Here is a 14,852-nt window from a genome sequence, read left to right as displayed (position 1 = left end):
GCTAAACCAGCCAAAAAGACAGCACTTCATTCTCTTTGGCAGTTTAGCCACACCTTTCCCAGTGCACTGTGCTGCTTACAATACAGTCACCATATTGGAGCAATGCCGCTATTGTTACAAATGAGACAAATCCATCAAGTGCTACGCTTGTTCGAAATGGTGCTTTCCATGAAGACATCCGTCAAGAGTTTTGTCAAGAGGCGGGATGACATTTTGAGGCAGCCGCTTCATAATTCTCTATGCAGGAAAGACCCTGCCAAGGACAGACAAACACAGTCAAAGTGCTTACAGCTAAGGATGTATGGCTGGTTGTGAGGACACTGGCTGGAATTTCTTTGCACATTTTGCGAGTGACAATAAATGGCAAACGGGAGACCTGTTGTCATAATGTATTGCCTCAAGGCCTGACACCATATATTACACAGAAGTTGAATATAAGTAGCGGTAGCCAAACATTGGCAGTGGGATGCTGACTGCAGCTTTGTGTTGTTCTACATATTCAGGATCCAGTAACCTGTCTCTGGTTCCCTGAGGTGACTGTCACCAGGTGAGTATGGGTAATGAAATCAGTCCCTGCGGGGGAAGGTTGATAGCAGAACAACAATGCAGGAGTGGTATCAGTTTCCTTCCACCTTTTTAGCTCTTAGCCCTGGACTGCGTCAGAGATTCTAGGTCAGTCGTGGCTTTTTAAAGACTTGATATGGGCCTCCAGGGAGTTCAAGTGCTACTAAATAGGTCTGAAACGGAACCTAACAATCATAAAGAGGATCTCTCATTTTCAATACTCCTTTGAGATGTTATACGCTTGGATTAGTTTGAACACAGCATTGTAATAACTACACAAATACAAAACCAAGTATCTAGAGTTGAAAACATCCAAAAAATATGAGTATCAAAATAGAGATATGTATTAAAAAAACAAAACGTTATACTCTTTACAGTATCTCAAATGTTACGGTCTTCTTGGTAATACAGAGGCAGCGAGTCTAGTTGCAGCAATGAGACAGGCACTAAATATATAACTAAAAATGATAGGTGGGACAGGTCGGCCAACAAAAACACAGTGTGGAAGGTGATGGCAGTAAAGATTACTTTAAAATATGCAGGGATTCAACAATTTAGCTTAGCCAAAACCACTATGTAATACTTCCCCTATTCATGCTGATCAATATGGACACGGTCATTAGTGCAGGTGCTACAGGGTCAGCTTGTTAGACAGATCTGGCTTCAGGTTGTTAATTGTTTTTTATTCTACCATTATTCTGATATTTAAATTAGGTCACACACACAAGGCATCTATCAAACTGTCTACTGATGTCCTCAATAAGAATAACACTGGACCAGTACGATGCTGCTTTTTGCTGCTAACTGATAACATTCAAGCATATTTGATGCTTCTCAGAAAATATGTCATGAAGGCTAACAAATCAGTCACATGCAACATTCACTCTAGATTGTTAAAGGTTCTCTAAACAATATTCAGGGAATAAATATGGCACTAAACAACTATTTGCAATATAAAGATAGAGTGACTTCAAGGTGCATTCAGGCGTACCTGAGAAACTCAAGTACCCTCCTACCATCTAGATGGTCAACCAGTTTGAGCAGTGAAATAAGTAATTGTTATTGCATAATGAATCAATTCTAATTTTACATAACTCAATAATGTGATGATATTGTGGAAGATTTAAAAATATATCATGTTTCCATTCAGGTAGCTTCTCTTTTTAAAGAGAATGATCTGATGACCTTAACAAATCAAGACTCTATTATTGTGTAGCCGTCAGTGCTGAAAAAACATGTTTTTAACACAATCAAATCGGATATTATTATTTCAACTGTAGCACCCCTACATACGAGGCAGTGGCACTTATCTTATCAGTTAAGAATTAGGAACGGTTCCCAAGGGTCTGCCATCATCCCGAAAAACAAATAAAAACAACCATCCCTATTTAAAACATTAAGAAAACCAGTAAATATTCTCCTGTAAGACGCTGGAACCAGAGATTTGACGGCTTTATTAAAGAACTAATATCATAATTATCTTTGTCGATCGATGGACTGATTGTCTCAGCTCTACTGTTAACTTTACATTTTTTTAAATTGGGGGTGACAGATAAACATGTGATTGTCACAGCTAATCATATTAGGGTAACACTCCACGTGTCAACCATTAAATGATGTAAGACTGTGTGTGAGGCGGGGGGGTGCACATTTCCATGATCCTTACCAACGCCCCTGCTACACTAATCACACCCAGTGAGCTTCAAATGAGTTTTCTAAGCCTTTGTGTAAACCTGGAATGCGTCGACTGCATTCTCCCAACATGCAACAGATAATCAGCCGGTCATCAGTGTTTTGGAGGCTGACAAGGCGACAGCTCACTGCAGGATGACAAAGTCAAATGCAATGGAGGCAGGCAAGTGTCGTGATTGAAATTCTCCCAGAACAAAAACTCATTTGTGTGATTATTGTTCACCAGGCTCGCAATGAGGCAAAAATCCATTCCACATGATGCATTCATTGTTTTCAGCCAAACACGCACCAGGCCCCACAGCAGCCACGGCTACTGTACAATGGCCCTCAACAAATACAAGTGAAAGCCTGCTGCAACATTCAGGAGGGTCTAGTACTACTATGTGCAGTATCCTATTATAGTTCAGCTATTGCATTAGAAATCAAGAAAGGAAGCTTGTGATTTGGGGATAAGGAGGTAGTTATTAAGACACTACTTGGTTTCAGACCCAAATTATGATAGGAATGTAATATTGCAAAAGACTAAAATACCACTAAATTGAACATATTTACGGAGGGAGCTTTCTGAGCAAGAGGCACACTTTAAACCACCACAGGGACTTCACAAGAATGCAGTTGGGAAGGTTTCACAACCATCAGTCAAATGATTGCAGTTTGAGTTACCTTTCAACAGGTGACTAAGCAATAAAACCAAACTGCAGTTTAAAGGAGTAGGCGCTGCAGACACAGGCTGCAACCCTTAACAGAGGCCTCACAAATGACAACAAAACACCTGCGCTAAAGGGAATCAAGGTGCTGAGCAGTAAAACTCTATTTGGAGTGTGTTAGTGTGACTCACCTCTATCCATTTCTGCGCCTCCTGAAACGCGGAGTCCGCGGCCGCCTCAGTCACAGGGTGATGCTGATGAGACTGTCCTATGTCTGCAACCGGACTTGCCATTGGCGAGGAAGCTTTGCTCTCCCAAGTATTAAAGCCTGTGAAAAAAGCAACTCTGTGGCGCCTTATTCCACCACAATCAGGCGTGAATTGTGTCGGTCAGCCCGTTCTCCTCCGTCTGTTGTCGGTGTTGCAACAGCAGCAGCAGCAGCACCGGCGAGGCGAACGAACCAGCTGCTGCTCTCCAGGATCGCTCCCGTTTGTCTGTGGGGAGACAATCAGCGTCGAGCCAGCCACAGTCACTCGCCTGACTTCCGGTGAAAGCGCTCAAAATAAAAGCCGACGAATATACTGCATAATTGGGGAAATTCAAAATCAACAATATTAAAAATAATTAATGCGCCCTTTAAATGCCACCATGATTTGGATAATTTCAGCATTTCTAACGTATTAGCGGTCAAAGCGAGCTTAATGTTAATGTAAGCTTCTTGATTAGCTTAAACAGCTAACGTCATTTGGCAATGGTAGTTTAACTACGTTAATGATAATACGCCAACAATTATTTGTTAAATGACACATTTATAACTCAACATAATGAGAAACTCTAGTAAGCAGGCGTGTTGTAAGGCAATGTACAGACATATGTGAGGCTAACCTAACGTTAGCAATTCACCCACGTTAGCCCGTTGTCAAACTGTTTTTACAATGAAACTTATAAGCTTATTTATGAACTTTACATTAGAGTCACACTAAAGGTAAGTGTCCGTTTCTCAAAGATAACGCGTAACCTACCGCTAGTTTGAAGACTTGTCCAGGTTCTTCAAAGTCCCGTTTATCCACCTGAAATGAAAAACGTCGAAGGCCAATGCCAACCGGAAGTGATTACAACAAAAACGTGCAACCGGAAATGCATAAAACTCATTGCGAACTCATTAGGAAAAAATACACACTAGACATTTCGATTAATGAAGATAAGTGAACTTGACAGTAAAAAAAAAAAAAAAAAAAAATGCGGCTGGCTGCTGGATGTCTTTTGATGGGTTTATGAGGACATTTGAAATTTGGATTTTGAAATATAATTGAAATGGTGGCAAGTGCAATTTATTCTTTTTTAACTCATGAAAACGAAAACATTCTTTAAAATTTGCAATGGCGCTGTCAGTGTTAATGCTGCCCTTCGGTTTTCACTCCACCAGCCATTTGTTTAGGCTTTTATTATGGTGGTTGTAAAGCTGCCGAGCTTCCGGTACTAATCTAGCTGTTCCTGGCTAGCTTGACGGTGTTGGATTGACAGGACTTGCACACCGCAGTACGACCCGCTCCAATGGCCAAAAATACACAGAGCAGCTCCGCTCCGCCACCAGCCAATGAGGGCAGCAGCACACTGGGGATCTCACTCCTACTTTAACTATATGGGCCAAAGTGAGAGAGAGCAGATCGTTCACTGATCTAGAGCGAAGGCCACCACAACAAATCTCATTCCTATTCATTGATACTATGAAACGATTAATTATTATACTACTTAGAAAGTGTATTTAGTCTAGTTAGTTATTCATTTCTCATGTCATGATTTGTGCTAATCACAAAAAAGGAAGACATTACTAAATGGTGCATGTAAAAAGTTGTGTAAACTAAGTTAATCTGGGCCAATACACGTGATAATATAAAAATCTGTAGAGGTGGGGAAAGCTTTTATTTAGCCCTTGTTATGTTGTTTTAATGTTGAGTTAGGAGATTCTCTGAATGGTAAACTCAAATTTCCCCATTCAGTTAAATCTTTGTTCTTGTTATGCTGTTATTAGAGGACATAAGGGGTTGGTCTACTCCAGCTGGCAACAAAACACAAGTAAACTTGCATTTAAACCAGGGAACATTGTTTTATAATCTGTAATTTAAAGTTCATATCTCCCCTGCTTTCAACCTGTAGACACGGTCAGGTGTGTGAGCTGAAGTGCAAAACCCAGCTTTATCAAGCAGGTTTTACATGGATTAAAATGAAGTGTTTTAAGTCTTTTTAATGACATTTTTAGAAACATGAAAGACTGCTTCTGTGGTCAATGAAAAAAAGGAACAACTGAAGTCAGCAGAAACAGGGATCTCTAAGGGCAAGGCCACACATGCACAAACAAACAAACACACACACACACACACACACACACACACACACACACACACACACACACACACACACACACACACACACACACACACACACGCACACACACACACACATAGAATTTCAACATTTTTAAGCACTATACAAACCAACATTAGCTGCGTTACTATTTCACTAATGTTGCCAAAAGCCAGTAGTTTATTTATGAAACTGTGTCTAAGGTTCAATGACATCAATCTCGACGTTTCCAGGTCCTTCAGTCAGCAGCGCCGTCCGTCCACAGTCCAGTTCCTACATCTCTGCTGACCTCTTGTGGAATAACGCAGCAGCACCACACAGTGGGAGGAGGAGCTTCAGGCATTCATAATGTGTGTGTGTGTTCATTTGTAATGATTCACTCGCCACTCCTCTCTTCTGTTCCTCAGCCTTCGATTTCCTGGATACCAACAACAGTTCAGTGGTTTCTTTGGCGTGATCTTTGTTCCATCACAGCCGTGTCTAGGAGACAACCATGTTCTGTGAATGAGGAGGCCGGCTGTTTCTTTCTGCTGCTCACCGTCTTGACTTCCAGGAGTGACAGTCCCACCTGTGTCTGACAGGACTCTTAACCTGGACGGGCAGCAGGGCAGTTTGGTAAGTGCAGGCAAACTTCATTCATATCGCACATTTCATTCCAAATTAAACAGAAACTTACATTTTGCACGTGGATTAAAACTCATAAATAAGTAGGAATAAAAATGTAAATAATCAAGATCGTACATGATGAAACCAAGGTTTCTGACTTGTGTGACAAGAGATTTCTTGTCTGTGAGCCTTCGCCCCGATAACCAGGCTTTCCATCTTGTCACCGTTAAGTTGTAAACAATTGCTAGACAACCAGTTATCAATATTCTTGATACATTCTGATAGTGTATCAATAGGGCTCAGACTAGGAATAGGGAAATATATAGTATATCAGCATAGTTATGGTAACACACATTGTGTGTCTTGATGAGCTGGCCCACAAATTAAACAATAGTGGGTCTAATATTGAACCCTGCGGAACACCACATGAGGTCAAAGTTAAAGCTAAAATCACGTCCATTAAGGTATGGTAAAAACAGTCCAGTGCTGTCCCTGACAGACCAACCCACCTCTCAAGCCTTCCAATTAAAATATCATGATAGTGTCAGTGTCAAGTATAGCACCTCCCCTGCAAATGTTATTAATTCTGTCTCAGGAAATCTAAAGTTTAATATTTTTATAAACTCCCTTTTAACGAATTACTAGAATATCCAGAATCCACATTCTTATAATTTTAAACGAAAACAGCATTAATATATTGTAACACTGTTGCATATTCAGTCATTTTTTATTTATTCCAAGATGCAGTAGCCTATAAATCAAGAACATTGCCTGTTATAAAGATGAAAAACTTTAAAACCTGGAGGGGGGTTCCGAAAAATATACATATATTATATTATTATTATATATGTCCCCAAATTTTGGCAGAAAGGATCTATTATTTTGGTACTGGCCAGTAAAAAATTAGGCATATTTAAGATAAGCATTGAGCTTGCAATATACAATGTGTTAATGTGTACAGAGAAATGCAGGGTTGATTTACTGATAATAAATGAAGCAAAACCCCCATCATACCACGTTACTTTAAGTTTTTCCTCTTTGTAGGAGAATTATCAGTCAGAAACCTTGTGTTGTGTCGTGTATTTACGATATTGTGAGTTGATTGTAAGGATGAGACGATATGAAAATGTTCCATCATAAATATATGTATTTCTTCCATCAAATATAGACACACATTTTTTTTTTTTTAAGTTAGTCATATATCATAAGGTCTGCATGAACAAAGGATACATATACAAATAACAACATTCTGTGAGTCTCTTACATGATAATTTCTGTATTTTAAAAAAAACAAAACAGGCTCTATTTTTTTAATTTAGTGAACGATCATGATAGTTCTCTAAACAGCTTTTCAATTCACTCCAGAGGATATTCATGATCATATTGATAATGCTAATTCACCAGATCCACTTATTGATCCACTTAAGTGAAAGCATTTCCTGTGGTGTTTGATTAGAATTCAAATATGCTCTCCGGATTTCATCGCCTACAGTTTACATTTAAAAGGTTTAACTAATGATTGGAAGCTGAAACCTTTTTCACAGGTTAAGACAAGAGAAATACCATAATGCGTCTGCAGGGGGGGCCAGAGCTCAATGTATTTCTCATGTTTTTGGTTTGCCAGTTAAAAAAACGAATCATAAATTATCCAAATCATATATTGCTTAATGCAATCCTTAATGCTATCTGTCATTGAGTGATGTGTCTGACTAAAAATCAAATTTGAGCTGTGTCACCACCAATAATGGTAATACTGACTAGCCATTATAGCTGGAAAAACACTTATACTGCACACAGTAATGTCACCGTGTTTTATAATGTAGTACATGCTGAACTAAAGCAGAATCAAGTACATTCAACTGTTGCATGCCAACATAAGGAAGTTTTATATTTATATATCTTTTAGCCTAAACAGAATCAGAAAACACCTCGTTATTTGTGACAAAATAAAAATCAAAACGGAGAAGCAGAAATCAGAATGAGAAATAACTCAAATCTAAGTGATAGGAACACTTTTCTCAAATCAGTTCAGTTCCACAAAAGGATTTCAGATCCTCTGTCTTTTATCCACAGTTTTCCGCTGTTCCGTCGTCTTTTGCGATGTGGCTCGTGGTCGTTTCTGCTTCGCTGCTTCCTGCCATCATCATGATATCCGGTCGGTATCGAGTCAAAGTTGCCGCGCTGTGCCATCGAGCTCTGGCCTGGGCGCTGAGGCTGGTGCGAGGGAGAGTGTGTGTGAGGAGCACCCACGCCTTTGTGTTCACCAAATGCACCCATGGCAAAGCTGACAGCGTCCTGGAGACCTTTGACCTTTACACCGACACACACCCTTCCCTCTGCATCAGCCCACAGATTGGTCAGTATGCAGAATCACTTCAGTGCTTTAAATTACAAAGGTATTGCCTTTATGAAATCAGTGCAGAGGATTTCTATCAAAGGATTTCTCACAGATCAACTGTTGAAATCTCTCGTACTCTTGAAATGAACCCTGGGAATTGAGTATTTCACTCATCTGCACTACATCATTTTTTTTCATTTTACATCTAACTGCATTTTTTTTCAGCCACAAGTTCCTCACATAATATTAATAATACGCCACTTCCGTTTTTACTGTAGGTGAAGCAGTGGATGAAGTGATGAGGCATGTCCGTCCTTCCCGGGTGTTGGAGCTGGGGATGCACTGTGGCTACAGTTCTGTCCGCATGCTGCGTCTGCTGCCCCCTGCTGGCAGACTGATCACAGTGGAGCTGGACCCACTCACAGCAGAGCTCGGGGAGGAAATCATACTGGTGGCTGGCTTCAAACACTCCCAGGTATGCCCAGGGAACTATTCTAAAGTAGTGTACTGGAATATTCCTGCATACTGAGGTCTCTAAACAGCCTTGGAATGCCATAAATTGGGTATTACCGGATATTGGAGATATTGTGGATACATTTAGCCGAATTCTTTTGTGATGTTAGTCCCCCTAGTAGTCATTTCACATCGTCTGTTTTTTAAAACATCTCTATAAAGCGGTAAGAAATGTTCAATGTGGCACCAAATCTGTGTAATAAATGGTATCATCACCAACATTACTTCAACAACTTATGAGTTATTATTATAATGTTTTACATTTTCACAGCTTATTTTAATGAATTACTTCATATATTTTATTCATGACTAAAACACAGTGTCGAGATGCATCTCAATTTAATCTTCAGGTTCCTGTACACTCTTAACCTGCTATCTCATACAAAGCCAAATGTAACTGAGGGATTCTAACTTCACATGCTCCTCTGATTCCCTGCAGTTCCAGGTGTTGACATCGAGCTCAGCTGAGGCCATCCCGACTGTGCACTCATTTCTTGAGCTTAATAAAGGGACAAGCGAGGGGCTGAATCTGGTGCTGATGGACCACGACCCCCAGCAGTACCTTGTAGACCTGCTGGCTCTGGAGAAAGAGGAGCTCCTCAGCGCCTCTGGCTGCTCCGTCCTTCTCATCTACAGGAACAACAGAGCCGGAGGTCACAGAGACATCCTGGGTCACATCAGAGCGAGGTCCGACTGCTACTGCGTCAAGTCAGAGCTTCAGTTTATGACGGAGATCTTCTACCAGAAGCAAAGCACAAGGGTGGATAGATGAGAACCAAGTGTGAAGATGTGGGTGTGCTCTTTCCGTTTGTGTGGACTCTATCAACCTGCAGTGTTGAATACTTCACCATCTCTTATCTTATCAGTATTACTCATGGGCAAAACAATTTGAGGATAAAAATATGTATTGAAATAAAAAACTCATTTTTTTCCTTTTCCTTTTTTTCCTTTAAATATAACTGCAGTTACATTGTGTGTTACAATATTAGATGTAGAACAGTATTCCTGCTATAAATTACTTATAATTTTAAATATCTGACAGTGTTGCTGGGATTCATTTACAGCACAAAAGGGAAGTATTACTTATATTTGATTATTCCGGTTGCCTTATCTTAAATGGCCTCCAAACCACAAACAAGGTAAGATAATCCTTTATTAGTTCCACAGCAGGGAATCTGCAGCGTTACAGCAGCAAAGTGTATAGTGCAATAACAAGAAGCATCAGTAAAAAACAAGAGTATAAATAAAAATATGAGTAAACAGACCATTGCATTCACATTATTGCACATAGGAAGCATTGATATTGCACAGTGTAGTAAACATTCATATTGCACATAAGTGAATTGTGAGTTTTGGTATCTGCAATTAAACAGTACAATAAGACAGAGGAGACAAAATCCCAAAGCTGCTTACACAACAAAGAAACAAAGAAGGAAAACACCAAATGTAGAGCTCAGAGAAACCACTTGATGGCGCTCTCTGCTTATTAAAAAGAATAGGAACTCGGGCATTGTACTGGGTTTAACAAAGGAAGCCTTTAAAAGGGAGATGCCACCCATCTTAAGAACTCACATGTTACCCCTGCACTCCAGGACGCCTCAATAAATACTCCAAACCTGCTTTCTTTTGCTGCAAACAGGATACGTAACCTTTAAATGTGTGGTATAAATACACTAATGGGTCCTGATTCATTTGCGAGGACTTGTGTTGACACACACTCCCTCTTGTGCAGGTTCTTTATTTCAGACCCCATTGTCATTGTTTACAAATCAAAATAAAGCATTATTGGGGGAAATGCTTCCAGCAGTTGTTTTTCTATCTCGGTTTTTACATCAGCGTTCACTAAGTGTCCATAATGTATAAGACTCAGCACGCATTGCATCTTAAATGAGGAGAATGGCTGTAGAACTCAGACAGAGTTTTCAGAATGTGCCTGTAATGGCACTGCAGAGACTTTCAAAGCAGCAGGAAAGCCATTTCATGGTTTAGAGACAATTTAGTGTAGCATTTAATTAAATAATATTGGTGCAAAACACACTTTAATTAAATGCAATATTTCCAAGAGCCAAGGTGTGGCTCTCGGCTCGAGGTCATTGTTGTTGTGCAGCAGTGCAGTGATCGTAAAACGATACAAACTCACTGCAGTTAAAGGGAGAGTCAGAGGTAGTGGTGTATATTATCAGTGACAATAAATTAGACATGGAGGTTAGGTAACACATGGTCAGGGATGAGAGATCTGAGCCATGCAGTTAAACGGCTCACTGTGAACGTCTCCACAGAACCAAGCGGGTCATAGCGCCGCAAATCTGACGTGCTGCATGAATACTTTATAATCTCACACATGCATCATTATTTGCACAGCGGGAGATGCGTCGACTGCATTTGCTGAACATGGAGAATAACACAGGAACGGGTTATTGTCTGCTCCCCAACTGGTAATACCACTGCTGTTATTGGGAGATGCAGAAGTGTAAACAACCAACTGATTCATATACAAAGTCATTTTCAAACTCTCTATCAAGATATACGTTTTATTCCAAATTAGGACGCAAACCATTTGGGAAACGGTGACGCCCACTCCGAGGAAACGATTGCCTGCATGCATGAAAGTCCAAGTACGGAATATTATTGTCGCTAATTAGCAATCTGGAGCGTTTCACTTAGAAAACAGCAGCATCCAGGGTGGGCGTAATCAGCTGTCAGGAATTATTTTAATCCTCAAAAAGGGAGTTTTGCAGTTTGTGTTTTGGAAACGAGAGGACTGGATGAACAAAGATTCAATTCTTTGGATTCTTGCTGTCTTTGTCAATATTTAGATTTTCTGAGTCAGGGGAACCTTCCTGTGGAGAAAACGTGATAAGATGCTCAGGGTGCCCCTTCCAGCGGAGAAAACATGATGATGTCCCCTCTAGGATGCCATGCTAGAGAAAACGTGATGTCCTTCAGGTAGTTTAGATAATTGGCTGTGTTTGCCTTCACCAAAGTGTGAAGCAATAAGCATCACCACACGAATGTTAGCAGTACGCAGCATACAGCATGTTCACAAAGTGTGTGCACGCAATCACTCAAAGTAGAGCGACTGCAATGATTGCTCATTAGCTTCCACCCCCATCTCAGCCGAGAGACTCTGAACTTCCTACAACACAAGTGTCAGAGCCAGGACGTGGTCAATTTCTCAGCTGTCAGAGGTGATTTAACATTTCCTTGCCCTCCTTTCAGAGTACCACCAGTGTACACAATGATGTACAATCAAGTGTAAACACCACGCTCTATGACCAGACGAACTTTCGCCCCTTCCTCCAATTTTCCTAAAAATTCCTACTTTAATGGGTTCAATTTCTGGGTTCCTCCTTCATCAGGCTTTGAACTGCTCTCTGTGCTGCGGAGGCTGGAGAGCTGATGTAAACACAGCTTTCAATTATAAATCAAACTTTAAAAGAGCCACGCTCCTCTGCCCTCGGGCCCTCTGCACAAAGGGTCAGCCTTCATGCCCAAACACCCCATCATGCACTGCTGGGAACTTACGGCCAATCATTCACCAGGATACATTCACAACAGAGAAAGGAACCTCTTCAGAGGCTGTGAGCATCAAAGTTATGCAGAGAATGTTTTGCTCATCTTTTGTATGTGCGGTCTATTAAACCGTGCATGAGTCCATGAAGCAGAGCTTTGACAGTATGTGCAGTTCTGCTGGATTCATAGTTTTTATTTATTTTGATGATGCAATTGCGTCAAGATACAGATTAAGATCTTCATGAATGTGATATTATGCCCCTTGTTTATCATCCTAATCTAATGTCATGCTAAACAGCATGCATACAGTGAGGAGAACTGAGTTAATACCCTGTTACTGTAACTTCCACATGCTTCTGGTTAAAGGAATGAAGTTCAACAAGCTGAACGACATCATGCATTGTTTGTTTGTCAGTCAGTTGCAGAAAAGACTGTAAATTAGCATTTTCGGACCAAACGCCCCGTCGACAGGATGACATGATTGGAGCTGCCTTCCTAAATGTTCTAATTGTTCCTGAACAATATTAATTCCCCGCGACCCTGAATACAGGATAAGCGGTAGACAATGGATGGATGGATGGACAATATTAATTCATTCTGGATGAATATTTTTCTGATCCGTCACCACTATGGTCACAAGAAGGAAGTGGTTATGGTTAGGGAACAAGATTAGGAAATAGGTCATGGTTTGTGTTTACAAAGGTATTAAGTGGGACTTTTGTTCCAATTATTTGATGAAAATGTATTATTTAGTGGCCATTTAGCAGAAACAAAGTGTTTGGACATTGACATATTATTATGGCCAAATGCTGTGTTCATTTTCAATGGAAACCGGTGAGATGAAGCTTCAAGTTGAGGCATGATGTGCTACTGCTGGTCTCTGAAGAAAAGCCAAGTCCCAGTTCTATTTAACGACATATGAACATCAACGAGCATTTGAGCAACACGCTTGGCTGTTTTGTTGCTTTTGTTAGTCATAGTGTACTAGAACAGAGGGGAGGCAACATTATCATTCATCTGAAGTCATGTTTCTGACCACCAGGCAAAAACAAACCAACTTTTACTTTTATCTCTGTTTTGAGAACCCCCCCGAATTCCTGAGGGAACTATCTGGCTCTGCCGCTGCTAAATGCTCCACTGTCATCACTATCTAGTTGCCAACTTCATCTTCATCTCCATCTGCCATTTGGTGCTGAGCAGGTAGAATATGATGGGTCTGTCTAAGCTCCTCCACTGAAAACAGCTGCCTGCTGTGCCTGGACGATGCTGATGAGAGTGAAAGAAAACAATAGAGTCGCGGGACGGAAAAACAAACCCGATTAGTTCAAAGACAGCGCTCCATAAGGCTGAGTGGAGCTGTCTGGTAACTGTAAACACAGGCCATTTAAGCACTTAAACAACCAACGCGTGGTATCATTTGAGGACAATCTCCATAGGACTTCATAAAGTCACTCATCCTGCAGAAACCCAGAATTCACAGGGGCAAATAATACAAAGCTCTTTTACTCAGTCAGAGGTGGAAAAAGTGTGACATGATCATGACATTTCATTATTTTGTGATGAGCAGAAAAAAGGCAATCTATGAGGAGTTCCACTGTGTCACATTTTAGTCTTAACGGAGGTGAATTATCTAAAACAAAAATAAATACTTTTTAACTGAATTGGCCCCCGGGTGCACCACAACAATCTCCTATAGTTGTGAAAATGTGGCGGCTGGGTAAATGGTGTTCTTTTTGCATCAGCTTGTCTAATAACAGCATCAACAACGTGTTTACAGCAGAGTCATTTTAAGATTCACGGCATGTTTCTTCTCCGGCAGTGAAGGAACAAAACCCTCCCCTCTGCGTCTGGTTCATCAACTGGAGTGGGCAGAGTCAAAGGAGAAAGGAGACACTTGATGGCCTCTCCAGAGACTGAGGGACTTCTATATTTGGTGCACTGCAAGATGCACACACACACACACACACACACACACACACACACACACACACACACACACACACACACACACACACACACCCAGAGCAGAGAGCACAGTCCATAATGTTCACTTCAAGGTTGTGTAACGATGCTGTGTCCACATATTTAACTGCTGTCGCTTGGAAATCATTGTCATCTTTTCAGGAGTGACACAGCCTTATTTTTAGACCGTCGTTTGTATAACAGGCGTGTACCTACCTGTATGTGGGTGTATGTGTGCATCTATACAGTGTCCATGATTGTCTTATATACATTATATTTATTATTTAACTTGATATTATTTGTATTTGGCTTCGGCTGCTACATGTTGTTCTGTCACTTCCAACTAGTTTCATTAAATAGATTAATTAAAAAGCTACTGGCAAGAGAGTCTAACATGTTGAATTAAAGATTAAATTGATTGAATAAATAGCATTGGGGCTTCCAAACAATATCGCTGTGAGCACTGACCCACGATCACATGCAGGAGGTCTGTTCCTTTAATTCCTATCATTCTGATGAGTGTCACCTATTGAAAAAATGAAAACGCTTGACTTCTCTCTTTTAATCTGTGGAGGGATCTGACAATGTGAAGTGGCTCTACCACCCGCCTCTGACCCAGACATCACAACACCACACACACACACACACACACA

At 40.7% G+C, this 14,852-nt stretch overlaps 2 protein-coding genes across 8 annotated transcripts in view; one reads left to right on the top strand and one right to left on the bottom strand.

The window, feature by feature from the left end:
* LOC311013223 (LIM and calponin homology domains-containing protein 1-like) overlaps positions 1-3,362 on the bottom strand; it is an 81,687-nt gene extending 78,325 nt beyond the window's left edge. For 3 of the 7 annotated variants that reach the window (XM_084009199.1, XM_084009201.1, XM_084009200.1), the window contains exon 1: positions 3,095-3,362. In XM_084009199.1, coding sequence (XP_083865325.1) covers positions 3,095-3,196 — 102 coding nt within the window. In that variant the 5' untranslated portion in view covers positions 3,197-3,362. The remainder of the gene's footprint in view (positions 1-3,094) is intronic. The other 4 variants (XM_084009203.1, XM_084009205.1, XM_084009202.1 and 1 more) reach the window with 3 other exon arrangements.
* A 4,594-nt stretch (positions 3,363-7,956) lies between these two features.
* LOC311013224 (catechol O-methyltransferase-like) lies at positions 7,957-9,620 on the top strand. The gene is made up of 3 exons (XM_084009207.1): positions 7,957-8,229; positions 8,490-8,686; positions 9,164-9,620. The coding sequence occupies exons 1-3, from the start codon at positions 7,974-7,976 to the stop codon at positions 9,494-9,496; spliced, it is 786 nt and encodes a 261-aa protein (XP_083865333.1). The 5' UTR covers positions 7,957-7,973; the 3' UTR covers positions 9,497-9,620.
* Positions 9,621-14,852: the final 5,232 nt, after the last annotated feature.

The sequence above is a fragment of the Eutrigla gurnardus genome (assembly GCF_963514095.1).
Source record: "Eutrigla gurnardus genome assembly, chromosome: 5".
Taxonomy (NCBI): Eukaryota; Metazoa; Chordata; class Actinopteri; order Perciformes; family Triglidae; genus Eutrigla; species Eutrigla gurnardus.
Note: the sequence above shows the minus strand (reverse complement) of the source record. Positions and strands in the feature narration are given on the sequence as shown.